This window comes from Akebia trifoliata, chromosome 15 (genome assembly GCF_017979445.1).
Source record: "Akebia trifoliata isolate Shusen 1 chromosome 15, ASM1797944v1, whole genome shotgun sequence".
NCBI classification, from domain to species: domain Eukaryota; kingdom Viridiplantae; phylum Streptophyta; class Magnoliopsida; order Ranunculales; family Lardizabalaceae; genus Akebia; species Akebia trifoliata.
The window spans coordinates 3,445,100-3,460,073 of NC_141389.1; the positions used below are offsets into that span (position 1 = coordinate 3,445,100).

The 14,974-nt window shown below is 33.2% G+C and overlaps 2 protein-coding genes across 9 annotated transcripts; one reads left to right on the plus strand and one right to left on the minus strand.

Annotated features, from left to right (window-relative positions):
• Positions 1 to 527: 527 nt before the first annotated feature.
• LOC147383955 (putative tRNA-splicing endonuclease subunit sen54) lies at positions 528 to 8,455 on the minus strand. 8 transcript variants are annotated; one of them, XM_086425377.1, is made up of 7 exons: positions 8,316 to 8,455; positions 4,124 to 4,288; positions 3,875 to 4,006; positions 1,927 to 2,328; positions 1,359 to 1,449; positions 1,020 to 1,139; positions 528 to 881 (listed from the first exon to the last, which is right to left on the minus strand). In XM_086425377.1, exons 2-7 carry the CDS (start codon positions 4,216 to 4,218, stop codon positions 612 to 614), a joined length of 1,110 nt encoding a protein of 369 aa, XP_086281503.1. In that variant the 5' UTR covers positions 4,219 to 4,288; positions 8,316 to 8,455; the 3' UTR covers positions 528 to 611. The 8 variants fall into 8 exon arrangements, with proteins under 8 accessions (XP_086281503.1, XP_086281497.1, XP_086281502.1 ...); XM_086425371.1 differs by having other exon boundaries at positions 532 to 881; positions 4,094 to 4,288; XM_086425376.1 differs by having other exon boundaries at positions 532 to 881; positions 4,094 to 4,226; positions 8,316 to 8,443.
• A 125-nt stretch (positions 8,456 to 8,580) lies between these two features.
• Positions 8,581 to 10,433, plus strand: LOC147383956 (basic leucine zipper 24-like). The gene is made up of 2 exons (XM_086425380.1): positions 8,581 to 8,721; positions 9,402 to 10,433. The coding sequence occupies exon 2, from the start codon at positions 9,429 to 9,431 to the stop codon at positions 10,224 to 10,226; it is 798 nt and encodes a 265-aa protein (XP_086281506.1). The 5' UTR covers positions 8,581 to 8,721; positions 9,402 to 9,428; the 3' UTR covers positions 10,227 to 10,433.
• Positions 10,434 to 14,974: the final 4,541 nt, after the last annotated feature.

The window sequence follows — 14,974 nt, forward strand, 5'->3', positions numbered from 1 at the left end:
TTTAAAAAATATGATGAAGAAAATGAAGTTTTTCACCCCATTTGGACCCAAACCCTTCATTCTTTGGTTTTTCTCGTTCACTTGGTTGAGAAGATGAGCAAAAATCGATTTGAGAGTGAAAATGATAGGGTTTCAACGATGAAAACTATTAAAATTCATTGGTCTCAGATTTCTCGGACGAGATTTTCTATACATTGTCCGAGACATATCGTTCGTCTCGTGAGATTCCGCAAAACCAAAAAAACTTGTCCATCCACTCGTCCATGCCTGATACCGAGACGACTCGAGCGATACGTCTCGGTCTCGAACAAGTTTTTAAACCATGGATAGGACTGCAAAATGGGTTGTGTCCCTTCTGATCTGAATAAGGGTTCAAAAAGTTAAACAAAATTTATAAAGGCCTAAACATTACTAAGCTTAAAAAATCATCTAGCATTTCAATACTAAAGAAATCAGAACAGGATCACTTATTAATGTAAAAAAAAAAAATGAAAAAAAAGGAACACATAATGTAAATTATTAAGAAACAATATTTTTTTTATAAGTGTAAATTTATTAAGAAAGAGAAAACAGGATGCTGAGATAGCCCCTTACAAGAAGACCAAGAAACATCAAAGAAAGAAGAAAATACAAACAACACCAGCCAAAGCAAGCAAAACCTTATCCGAGCTACACACAACAAAAGGACTCCCACTTCGACACAAAATCCTCCAAAAGACTCCTTCAAAATCTTTGCACAGCTTACGCCAATAGCATAACAAAACCCAAAACGTCGAGAATCGCTTCTCGAGTTCTCCATTCCTTGAAACACTCTTACGTTCCTCTTTTTCAACAACCCCCAACACATGGTGAAAGGAAGGACAACCCACAAGTATCTTTTCCTGTGGGGGAAAAAATTATAAGACCACCCAAGGAAATGGGCCGAAACAGCACTAGGTAAGACCCACTCTATCTAAAAAAGAGAGAAAATATATCCAAATACAGAAAGAGAAGGGACAGTGAATTAAAATATGACATACCGATTCACCATCTTTCTTTGTTACAAAGGAAACAAAGTTTGAAAATGGAATACCATGCTTAATCAGGTTGTCCAAGGTTAGAATTGTCCCAAGAGATGCCGACCAAATGAAAAACATAACCTTGGAAAGAACAATATTGTCCGAATAAAAAATCCTAACTACACCAGTAGGAACTGTTTGATATGTATAGGAACGAACGAAAACATCGCATCTAATTTACACCAGAAAATAGAATATTCTTAACGTCCCTTATGATCATATTGTGGATCTAACGACATTCATTCAGGAGGGTCATGGTAAGACAGGAAGTACTATCCGGTCGAAGGAAAAGAAACTGACCCGCCCATGTTCTACATGACAGAACTTCAGGGGAATGCTATTGCACCTTCTCTCAAGGTCTTCAATTTCTGATTTTGATGGTGGATGGGACCTGCACGTGTAAACATCAATGAAGAATTAAATTAAGTCAGCAAAGATTTACACAAAAATATGCTTAAAAGGAACAAAATTTTAAATTTTAAAAAAGAAATGACATACACAAACAACATATCACTATCTGATAAGTATAAAAAATTCAATAGAACTGTGGTAGATTAAGGCATTTTTTAATAAATATGCAATTTAAAACTCAAGGAGAATTTCTTATCAAATAAAAATTAAGAGAGATTTTATTGCCACACCAACTTTTCCGAACACCACCCCAAGATGTGTGCTAATTCTTTGGTGATTAAAAGAATTAGCTCTTTAAAAACCCAAGATTCAAAAAATCACTTATAAGCCCTATTTTAAAGCTTAGAAAAATTTTCTTTTGAAAATTAAAGTATTTCCTTGAAAAGAAATTTCTTTTAGTTATGAATTTTCAAAATAGTAAAAAGTGCTTTTTAAGGCAAATATAAGTGGACCATACCTGGTAAAACATAACACAAAACTGGGATCGCCAGGAGATGATTTTCTAAATTTGCTGTTTGGAAGATATACATCAAAAGTTGGCTTAAGTTCACTAATCTGCATATCTCCGAAGCGGTTAGTAATGGAAATACTTTCCTCCAGTTCTCTCTCTGATGCTCCATTGCTTTCTTGTTTATCTTGAAGAGAAGCAGAATTACAACAAATCTTGTCATTCTTCATAGTCCAAGGAACACCATGTCGCCGAACAATGTATCCAAGAGACTTTAAGTGTCTATATGCCTCAAAAGCTTCCCAACAACATCCACTCTTTCCCTCTGCAACCTTCCCATAAATATCTTTCAAGGAAAGTGGTGTCTCATCGACATCCAAGAGAAGAAATGCCCCTCGTTCAACTAAATACCTACAATCAGAAGTACACGTAGAATTAGATCAATCTTAAGATTGTGAAGTAATAGGAGAGGACGGATTGGTATTTCAGTCACTGCATGCCGACTATAATCAAAATTGAAGGCCACATTGTGTGGCTAGTTGTCATGAAGTTTTGATACTTTTCAAACTAAAAAGTAGTACCAACTAACAAGTTTTATCCAGAGAAAAAAGACCAATATTAGAGCTATAATTACTAACTGAGCTATGGATCTAAACCCTAAGACTCCTCTTTGTTACTTGTCATGAGAATTTTTTTTTTTTTTTCTATATTTAAATATTGTTCTATTTTATATTAGTATAGGTAGATTCTAGATTGTATCAAATGCATTGGATTTATCCAAGGGTATTTTGGTAATTTAAAAATATTTATTAGTGTGCATTTGCTTCAACAATACTCAAACCTTCTCTCATTGCAATAATAAATACACTTACTACTAAAACACACAAAAAAAAAAAAAAAAAAAAAAACCCAACAACTAATACTATCTATTCAATCACATTGGAGTTCAAAGAAAATTAGTCGGATAACGTTTATAATTCACTTCACGGCCATGTATACAACCACCCTTAACCCTAATACACAATTATTAATTCTCATACTTTCAAGACTCCCTTTTTGGTTTCTACCTTTATCCACCGGTATGCATTTCCAAAGATAAGGAAACCAGTTTGAACTCCTCCCGCATGGTTCCTTGTTAGTTTTGGCATTCTTCTTCTGACAAGTTTTTTGCTAGTACCATTGAGAAATTGCTCTTAAATGAGTCAATTTTTTTTTTTTTTGGATTTTTATTATTATAAATGAGTCAAGTTCTTGATTGGGTTAAAAATATGAGAGGATTTAGAGAAAACTAAGCTTTTAACATCAGCTCTTGGTTAATTGGGAAGATATATCTTCTTACTATCAGCTTATTGGTAAGTTAAGGGTCTATTTCTTTTTTGAACCGAAGACCCTTAACTAAAAAATGCTTCTTCTTTCATGAATTCAGATGTTACATTTAATTTAAAGATTGAATTTTCACCAAAAGCGCCGCTGTTACTTGTTTTCCAGGAAAATCCTAAAAAGGGATATATATACCCCTCCTATCCCAACTGTTCCACACGACTTGGGTTTAACAAAATATGAGAGATGGTGACATTACACATTGACATGCTCCGAAGATGGGCAAAAATCTGACTTAGTTACTCTGCTTCAATCCATATCCATATAAAAATAAATGGTATCCTAGATTTACTCGTTTTAAATGAAGCAAATTCTAGTTGCCTAGTAGGAAAGATGGCCTACCATAAAGAATATATTTCTAAAACAACCTAAAGTTAAAGCTTAAGTAGTGCTAAGCAAAATAAACCAAGGGAATACTTGGACTAAGAGGCCTCACTTGGCACGTGTTGGAAGGGGTGATTCACACGTCCATGGGAATAGTCCGACTAAGTCTGGATACCCATGTACCAAGAAAAAAAAAAAAAAAAAACCAAGGATAAAGCAAAGAGATCAAAACGAAGCTCGTGAAGTCACTTACAAAGTCTCCTCGATCGAGCAATACAGCTTGCTTTGACGAACCATTCCTGTTGTCGTCCACATTCCACCCTTCTTTTCTATAACCTCCGCCATTCCCATTTCAGCATCCCAACGAGCCTTTGATACATCTTTCCTGAGGGAAAAAATATCAAAAAAATTTAAATATCAATCCACACTCCATGAAAAGCACACCAAAGATTCTATTTCTTCAAATCTCTACCTAAATTGCAATTTAGGAATGGAACCAGACATGTAAGGGTCTTCTTCATCGTCATTCATGTCTTGTAAATCAACCTCTGAATCGGATGCTTCATTAGACGAACTTTCGCAAGCTACAATCTCCATTACACCAACTACCAATAATACTTCTAATCAACAATTGGTCCAAAGCGATTTCAATATCTTTCTAGAGCCCCTATTGCACCAAAAATTAATAATTTGAATCAAAATGCAATTACCCATTTTGTAAGAAAAACTAAACCATTATAACTATAAAAGTAAATCAATCTATTAACAATGCATGATTAAAAGATATACAAGTTGCCCATACTGAATTGTCGATAATGGAAACAAGACTTGATTAAGTATTTAACCAACTCATCAGTTTAATCGAATCAACTCAAGTCATCATAAACTTGGACAAGTATTTAACTAACCACTATCACAAAATTCAGCAAAACTCCTCAAATAAAGGACCAATAGATTAAATTGGCGAGCTGCCGATTAATCGACCCCTACAACATCATTTGTATAATCCCCAAAAAAAAATTCGAAACTTCGCAAATTCATCAGAATTAAGTCAATCTGACCGTCCCACGTATAATTGTCAAATCTGAACTTGGTTACTTGTAACCCAACTAGGCCAAATTGGTTCAATGAACCATAAATTCATTCAGACATTTCATCAAACACTTGGTATGCAGAGGTGAACTATACCATATTTAAGACAAAAAATCAGGAAGGAAATGCACCAATCAAAGAGCTCATATTAGTGGATGCAATATGATATTGTGAAACATGTACAACCCATTAACTACATGTTAGGTTACTTCCTACTAAGCTCACAAAGCAACCAGAATAAAAACAATAAACGGGCTTATAGGATAAATATATGTGGTCCCCAGTATTAAAACGTTCAATATTCTTGGGATATGTGTGACAGAATCTCAAGGATATGAGTGCAATGGTTGAGAAGTATGTTACCCAATTCATTGCTACTAGTCCAAGTTACGGTTCGTATTGGATTCGTAAAATCAAGTGAATCACAAATTTATCAAATTTTAGTTGGGTTCGGCGAACCAAAGCATTAAGTTTGGCAAATCCAACAATTTGATTCCGCGAATCAAATTAATTTATTATATAGATTTTTTATTGTTCATATTTAAAATTTAAATTATTTTATTAATTTAATTTTATATAACTTAATTTTTTAACATGATCTAGGAAACCGAAGCCAACCAAGAAAGGAATTATTTCTAACTACCCCTATAAACCTTAATTCAAACCGAGTAAACTCACGAAGCAGTATCTCTTCCGGCCCCACCATGGATGCTGAGTTGACTCATCCAAATCATTTTGTTGAAACGAGTCAAACCATTTAAATTAGTTTGAATTTTATTCAATATTATACATATTTATATTTATAATTTTAATGTAAATAATAAATATTAATTATTTATATCAAAAAATCAAAATCCAGTTCATGAATCAAGAGGACTGAATAGGGTAATAATAGTTCACATAAGAGATTGAAGATGATGGTATTTATGTAATTTTAGTTAGTCCCTTGGATAAAACCTAAGTCAAGGGAGATGATGGTATTTATATCTCTATTATTCACTAAAATGTGGATACCCATAAAAAAATATATCTAAATTTAAAAGAGAGCTGTTATTGGTACCCCAACTTTTACTTAATACCCCCTAATTAAAAATAAAGAAAAGGGATTTTTCCCAAAACGTGCCTAACTTATGTTCAAATTCCAATTTTGATGCATTGTTTATTTTAATTCTCAAAACATGCATTGGGAGTGAATTCGCCATTTTTATTATCAATGAATTCTCTGGTATATCTTTGAATTCATAGATATTAAAAATGATGAACTCACGAGTTCGTAGGTTATAAAAATGAGGAATTTAGTCATATTCAACACACGAAATGGAGATTCACCCTAAAGAAAATAAGTGAATGATTGAGAATAAGTAAAAGTTGGGGTGCCACTAGAAACTCTCTTGTCTCTTTTTTTTAATTTTTTATTTTTTTTTGCTAGATTTCTATTTTTTGAGTTTAAGATTTTATATGAGCCTAATCATAATTGTTAACAACAAACAAATGTTATAATGTTTTGTAATATTGAAACTTGAGATTATAATTTGAGCCAAACCATTGAAATGTTTCAAGAGGGTGTTTTAATATTTAATTGTGGTGTGACAAATAATTTCAAAAATTACGGTACAATAAGTCAAAGTTGTGATCCCAATAGCAGCTCTCAATTAAAAGAGTAGCGACGAATGCACGCGATCTTGGTACGCAGTTGGGTACAGGCTGACATGGCAAGGGCACAAAATTATAGATCATTTTCATCGGGATACACAAGAAAAAGATGTACAGTTTTGTACCCATGCCATGTCAACCATGTACCCAATCACGAACGAAGACCACGTGCATTCATCATCATTCCAACTAAAAATATCTTAGTATTTCAAAGAAGAATAATGACAACTGACTCAAAAAAACAATACTCAAACACGATTAATTGATGTGTAATGTGGACCATGGTTTTTAAACTCGGTATTACGTTTCATCTCGTTCAACTCTAATACCAAGTTGACTCGGACGATACGTCTCGTCTCGTTCAAGTTGTCTCGTTTGACATTGAGACAATGGTTTTTATCCATTTAAAAAATCTGAAAAAATTCAGAAATAATTCCTAAAAAAATGAATCCAAAAAAATATAAAATTAAAAAAAAAAAAAAAAATCAATCTAGAATGAAAGAATTGAGGATTGAGACTTTAACTCGTTTGTATCGATTAACTTAAACAAGATTTTCAAAATCTCGTCCGATACGTTTTGTTTAACTCGCGAGTTAAATCATTACTGTGTTGTCTCGTTCGTATCACGCGAGATAATCGAAAATATCGTCCGAGAGGACTCGTTTATCTCACGATACGCGATCGTCTCATAACACTTTGTGAGTTGGTCTCGTTGAGCTTCGATACCGAGCTAACTTGGGTGATACATCTCGATCTCGGACAAGTTTAAAAATCATGATGTGGACAAAACCATAGATTTTTCCTTTTGTATCTCGAGATTCAAAAAGAAAAATATATGGTTCTTTGTGCACATTCCACGTTAGTTGAGCGTAGTATTTTTTTAAAATCAGTTTAACACGACTCTTCAAAGAAATATTGGTCCATAACATAATAACACCATTGTTTGCCATTAGTTATGATAGTAACGGCCATTATCGTAGAGATGAAGTTGTTCTCCAAAATGGGGCTTATCGCTTATCCCAAAAATTATCCTTTGCATGTGAGGGAGGGGATTGCACATGCCCATAGGATTAGTCGGGTGTTTTAAGAGGTTTAGAAAACTTGGTTAAAGAAAAAGGAAAAATTAATTAAAGGACCATTGCGGAGGGATTTATTTATAAACAATCCCTAAGTTTTACCCCGTAGTTTAATAGGACATTTAGTAAATCTTTTATTTTTTAATGATCCTTCATTATTAGCGAATTCATTGCTTTTCTATTTATTGTTGAGTTCACCACCCTTTATTTATTATCGAACTTGATGTGTTTTTATTTATTTGAGGTGTTTTTATTTATTGTCGAGTTCACAATTTTTAATTTCAAACTCACTATTTTTATTATCGAGTTTGACGTACAATAAATAAAATAGTTAACTCAACACTAGTAAAATCCACCCATTTTTTTATTTTTGAATTTCTTTTTATTTTACTAAAATACATAGAAAGATTAACTAAAAACTTGAGATAATGACTTGTTTAAATGATTTCAAATCAAAAGAATCATTCTTAATTGATATTTCATCAAATAGAATAAATAAAAATTCTTGAAAATGGTTTCTTCTTCCTTCTTAAATCATTTCCGACATAATGGAGACTCAGAAACTTAATTGAGATGTCAAAAATCCAATTTTTAAGATGAAAACGATGAGTTTGAAAGGTTAGAGCATTCAATCTTGAGAAATGTGGGAGATGAGGTCCACGAACTGTTAAGAAAGAAGAAGTTTATCAAATGGTCTATTAAAAGACCACCCAAAACTTAGGGATTTTTTAGAGAAAATTCCAGCTTAGGAGCCCACTTAGACATTTTGTCGAACACATTGCATGCATAGTTAAAAAGTTTAACCTATTTTACATGTAAAATGCATAATTATTAAAAATAAAATTTACAACATTCAAAGATAACTTCAAATACCTCTGTAAATGTTTGGTTTCTCGATTCCAATGAGGAAGAAGTTGATGACGATTGCTTGTGATTCCAAAAACAAGAACCAAATTTGGGTTTCTTCTTCAAAGAAGAGAAGAAGATGGTGGTGATTTGAAAAAATATAAAATAAAATGGGGGCAATTTGAGAATATGGGGATTTCGTAAAGATTTTTTTTTATAATGATCCTGCAGATTTAATGAATATCTCGAGGAAAAGAAACAATCTAGACCAAGAGTTGACAATTTACATGGATGAGGTGAAGCCTTGTCAAGTATCGTCAAAGAGACTGAACGAACACAAACACTCAAAACAGATAAACAGAACTTCAAGATACTTCCATGGATTAAAGAAAAAATGTAGTAGAATTCAACTCATGGGTGTTACTAAAACCAGGTAAAAGTCATCACATCCACCATGTTCTTACTTTCTTTCTTTTTTTTGGATTCTTCACAAAAGGTTCCTTTTTTTATTTGTCTTTTTTTCCCCACTTGAAATTCGGATTCTCTTCCGCACTTAATGATTTTGACGTCAACTTCTTGTATTTATGATTGATTTAATCTTTTTAAGAGTAATTTGAATTTGGGTTTCTGCTTAATTTCAAAAAGAAGCTACTTTTAAACAGATTAAATTCCAAATCTTGGATAAGATTAGGTTTTTTTTTAAGGTTTGTAAGCTCTGGATTAGATTTAGTTCCTTTGATCTTTTTAAGAGAAATTTCAATATGGGTTTCTGTTAATTTCACATAAAAGCTGCTTTTAATAGTTGAAATTCTAAATCTTGGATGAGATTAGGTTTTTTTTTATTTTAATGTCTCTAAGCTCTGGAATTTTAGTGGGGTTTCTAAGTTTTGTTCCTTTTGTGAATTTATGCTGTGGGCATTGATTAGATTTTACACTGGAGGTCATGCTGCTTCGAATAAATTCTGTTTGTATATGAAATATCTGTAATGGGTTTTGGATGAATTTTGCATAAATTAGGTTAAATTTGCTGAAATTATAATTGAGTATTTGGATATTAGACGTTTTCAGTCTGGAGATGGGTTCATAAACTTATCTCATGTTTTATGACTTTAGATTATGGTAGATTGAAGAAAAATAAACATGGTTGATGGAGAAGAGGAGATTTCGGATCAAGTCATGTTGTCGAATACCCTCGATGCCTCTAGTGAGTTTCAAGATTCAACGTCCATCGACGAATTTCTCGATGGGTTCTTGAAGAACAAACAAACATGTACACACACTCACACGTGCAACCCCCCTGGGCCGGATGCAGTGCACACGCACACATGTTACCACACGCACACACAAGTCTTTACGAGTGAAGAAGACGATGGGCCAAACGAGAAACAACAATCTTCTTTGAAGTCTAGAAGGCCAGCAGGAAATAGAGAAGCGGTTCGGAAATATAGAGAGAAGAAGAAAGCCCACACGGCTTACTTAGAAGAGGAGGTAAAGAAATTACGCCTTTTGAACCAACAACTTATAAGGAAATTACAAGGTCAAGCAATGCTAGAAGCTGAGGTATTGAGGTTGAGATCCATTCTGCTAGATCTTAGAGGAAAGATCGATATCGAATTGGGTGTTTTTCCTTCCGAGAAGCAGCGTAATTCTCCTACTTTCAAGGAAGGGGATTGTAGGGTTCAATCTAATGGTGCAGGGATTGGTCTTCATTGCGAGACCAATGTCCCATGTCTCCATCCACATGTAGGATTATCATTGCCAGCTGGCGTTGGTGACAGTACAAAGATGACGGTCACTTGGGGTGGAAGTTGCGAACCTGCTATCGTGGCTTGTGAGGCAACACCAAATGGAGTTGTTGGGCACGATCTCAATAGCCACACACCAAACACGATGGACACCGATAGAAGCTTGGTCTCATCGATGCCTCAGACTGAATAATAAGATAGAAAAATCTCGTTTGTAAGTCTCTATCTGCCTAACAAGATAAAAGTTTCTTGATCTTCTTGTTTGATATTCTGTGAAAAATTGTAGTATATAACATGTGTTGTGTGTGATACCTAAAATGTTGAGTTGCCATTGTAGAAAAAAAATACAGAGATGATACTCTATCTACTTAATCAAATATAACCACACTGTCTTCTTTGCTGGGGGTTTCTTTTTTATTTTATTTTATTTTATTTTTTGCTTATCGTGGGTATCCCCACCCTTCGGGTGAGACTAATCCCACGATCACACGCACCGCCCCCTCGGATCGTCCTACATGCAACTGGTTAAGTCGAGGGTCAACCGAACTCTGGAGGGTGGCCCCAAGGAATTCATTGCTTCATGGGGTTACAAACACTTGACCTGCCCTTCCTAAGGAGCTTATCAAGGCTCGGCAAACCACTAGGCCAACCCCTTGGGGTGTTCTTGTTTGTGCTTCAGGTGAGTAGGGTTCTTCTTGTTCTTTGGATTATCTATTTGTATTTTTATAAATAAATTATGAAGGAATTTGGAAAGAAAGTAATAGCCTCATCTTTGAGAATAGAGAGCAATATTTGGATTTTCTTAGTGTTTTGGTCTCTAAGCTCCTAAAGAAATTTAGGGGTTTATTTTTTGAAGATTTCTTAGGTAGATGGGATTGGATTTGTAGCATTTCTTTAGAGTAGTTCTTGTTGGTGTTGATGGTGTACCTTCTCTACTTTGTATATGGTTGGCCATCTAGGTGTCTGACACATTTGAGACTAAATTTCGGCTGTACCATCATGTGAGGCTAAATTTTTTATATAGTCAATCCGATTGAAAACTTAAAATCAGTTAAGGGTAATATCTCTATCGATTTCTGTTTCATGTGTAAGTTGAACGTAGAATCTGTTGATCATCTTCTCATTCATTGTACGTTTGGTCGTACTTTCTATATTTGTTCCAAATCTTTTGGAACAAATACAGTTTACTGGATTTATAGATAGGAGAATCTCTAAGGGAGGAAATCTCAATCCATGAAGTAGTTAAATGGTTTTTTTTTTTTTTTTTGTGTAAAACATTTCAAAGAATTCAGAGGACTTTTCTTTGAGGATTTTATTCATAGATGGGATTTGGTTTGTGAAGGGTGGAATTAAAGGATTTTATTTGAGAAATTTCTTTAAACGTGCCTAACTTATGATAAAATCCCAGTTCTGATATATTGTTCATTTTAATTTTCAAAACAAATTTTTCTAGTGAATTCGTCATTTTTATATTCAATAAGTTTGTTGATAAATTACCAGTGAGATCACAGGTAACAGTGAGTTTTGATATTTTATCAGCGAATTCGTTGATTATAAGAATGACTAATTACCTGGAAGGAGAAAAAAAAACAAACATGTTTTGGGAATTAAAATGCAGTGTATCCGAACCGGATTTTTGCCATAAGCAGCGCACGAAATGTTAATTTACCCATTTTATCTAGAGAACTGTTATTGGCACCCCAACCTTTACTTATTGCACCACAATTTCATAAATTATTTATCACCCCAATTAAAAATTAAAACACTCTTCAAACAGTACAACACTTGGGACACCAACTTTTACTTATCCTCTCGATTATTCACTTATTTTATTTATTTTTAATAGGGTGTAATAAGTAAAAGTTGGGGTGCCAATAGCAACTTTCATTTATTTATAGATGGGATTTGATTTTAAAGGGAGGAATTAATTTTATTCATTGTTTCTTTGTGAGGCCATGTTGTCCTTCGATAAAATCTATATAAAATAAAGAGCGTTGATTTTCTAATTAGAAAGTCTTCACTTGGTCAATACTCTAAATGTGTAGTAGTGCATCTCGAGAAAAAAGATTTGTGGTTCTGTGTTCGTGTCATGTTAGCCGAGTATTAACTGAGTGAAGACTTTATAGTTAAAAAATCATTATGCTATAATAAAACATAATTATAGGGCCCACTTTTGTGGGAGACAAATCCAACTAGGATAAACATTACTACCACTTTTTTCATCTCTTCACCCCTCTCTACCTTCACTATATTTTCTTTTGCATTCCTTTAACCCACTTTATTATTTTTCATCTTCTACCCCATAATCTTAAAAAATATTAATAATACCTTCCGAATTTTTTTTTTCACTTTTACCCTCCTAATCCCTCTTAAATATTAGAGTATAACATGGCAAGGGCACAAAACCATAGGTCTTTTTCTTCGTGATATACAAGGAAAAAAGATCAACGGTTCTGTGCCTTTGTCATGTCAGGCACGTACAGATCTCATATGTTTTACAACGTCGATTTATCATTAGTCTAAATTTTATTGTATTTACTCTCCTTTTTCCTTTTTTTAATAGAGTAATGATGAATGCACACGATAAATCATACGTGATCGGTAGGCGACTGATGTAACAAGGGCATAAAACCACAGATCTTTTTCCTTGTGTATCTTGAAGAAAAAGATCTATGGTTATATGCCCTTACCACGTCAATCGCATGCATTCATCACGACTTTTTTTAATAATATTTCTCTAACTTTATTATCTTACTTTTTTTTTTTCTCTTCCATTCTAAAGTTTTTTTTAATAATATCCCTTTAGTTTTATTTTCTTTTTCTTTTTTCCTTTAACTCCCAAAGGGATGACCGTAACCGTGTTGCTCCACAATTTATTGCTTTGTGATTGTGATCCATTTAGTAAATCCCTCTTTTCTAATTAGTCCTTGACTTTTAGGGGTTAGTTAAATAGTCCATTTAGTAAATCCCTCTTTTCTAATAAATCTCTGAATCCTACTATTAACATTTCTCATGATTGAAATGTCAAAATTGTCTTAATCATTCAAACTCATCATTTTTATTCAAAAATACTGGATTTTCAGCATCCCAGACGAGTTTTTGCGACCCAATTCCGATGAAAAGCTTTTTAGAAGGAAGAAACCTTTTTTAAGATTTTTTCAAATATTTTGAAGATATATGCAAATAAAAAAAAAAAGATTTTTCAATTCTTTTACTTCATTTTTGGATAAAAATCAATTAAGAATGATTCTTTTGGTTTGAAATCATCTACACAAGTCGTTATGTCTAGTTTTAAATCAATCTTTTCATGTATTTTAGTTGAAAAAACTCAAGAAAAAAAAATGGGTGGATTTTACATCGTTGAGGATGACAATTTTTGTTGTCAACCTCACCAATAATTATTGTCGACCTCACCAGTTTTATTTATTGTTGAATTTGATAATAAAAATATTGAAGTCAATAATAAAATTTGTCAACATCGTCATTGTAAAATCCACCCATTTTCATTTTTTCAAATTTTTCCAACTAAAATACATGAAAAAATCAACTTAAAACTTGACTTAACGACTTGTGTAGATGATTTCCAACCAAAAAAACTGTCCTTGATAGATATTTATCAAAAAACGAAGGAAAATAATTGAAAAAAATCTTGAAAATGACTTTTTCTTCTTTCTCAAATCTTTTTCATCGGAATGGAGTCTCCAAAACTCGATCTAGTTGCCAGAAATCCAATTTTTTTGACGAAAATGGTGAGTTTGATTGGATTGGACAATTTCAACATTTCAATCGTGAGAAATGTCTAGAGTAGGGTTCAAGGACTGATTAGAAAATAAGGATTTACTAAATGGACTATTTAGCTAATCCCAAAAAGTTAAGGACCAATCAAAAGAAGAAAAAAAAAAACTTCCACCGAGGACATTAAGTAATTTTCCCTTTTCTTTCATGAAATCCTTGTCTTCAATCTTCAACTCTCGTTATTAGATTGCCCCAAATCTCCACATGATCCGATTAATTACTTTATGTTCACTATGGATTCTTCGTCTTCCAAATCAATGAAAAGAAGAAGAGAAAAAAAAAAAAAAAAACCCCAAGGTTTAGACGCAAAATTAAAATAAATCAAGAGAACTGCTATTGCCTCACTAACTTTTACTAATACCACATCAATTCCTATGTAAATCACCAAATAATTGCACATAATAGATTTTTGGAAAGAATAATACTAAAGTGACCTCAAGCTCGAACTGACGTGAAAGTGGATAGGAACCCGCACTTGAGTTCACCCCAGCACGACTCTTTCGAAGAATACTGAGATCGTTTTAGACATTATTGACGTGAATGTGTCTATAGAACCATAGATATTTTTCATCGAGATACAAGTGAGAAGCAAGCATCTATGATTCTGTGCACACTCAGGACGACTCTAGATTTTTTTCTTTTTCTTTTTCTTTTTTGGTGGGTGTTTGTGTAGGGGAATGAAGGGTTTTTGTCAAGAGGTAGAGGACAAAAGTATTTCAATTATTTCTCATTCGTTCACAAAGTCTCTGACCATTGACCAAGGGTATACGCCAAATGTATGAAAATACAAGGACATCTCAAACATTCACAGAAATTCAAACGAGTATAATCTTTAAAGAACTGCTATTGACACCTCAACTTTTACTTATTACACCCCAATTAAAGATTAAAATATGCTCATCAAATATGACCAAGGTTTGAATCAAACTATCATCTCAACATTAAAACATTACAACACTCGTGCTAATGTAAAATCCTAAACCTAAAAAAAAATGAGAGAGCTTCTATTAGCACCCCCAAAAAAGAAATTGGGAAGCACCAAATTTCTGCAAATTTTTATTTTACACAAACTCACGATAGTGGCAAGTCTATATTTCAACCTATAGTTCATTGTCTCAAGATGTTGATTTATTGAAAAAGATAGAA

Bases quoted from the DNA above. Each gene is read 5' to 3' on its own strand.
- LOC147383955 (XM_086425371.1), bottom strand. From the start codon at position 4,218: ATGGAGATTGTAGCTTGCGAAAGTTCGTCTAATGAAGCATCCGATTCA. The intron at 2,329-3,874 runs GTAAGTGACTTC...TTCTGATTGTAG, and splicing joins TGCTCGATCGAGGAGACTTT to GTATTTAGTTGAACGAGGGG. The intron at 882-1,019 runs GTATGTCATATT...TTTCCCCCACAG, and splicing joins CAAAGAAAGATGGTGAATCG to GAAAAGATACTTGTGGGTTG.
- LOC147383956 (XM_086425380.1), top strand. From the start codon at position 9,429: ATGGTTGATGGAGAAGAGGAGATTTCGGATCAAGTCATGTTGTCGAAT.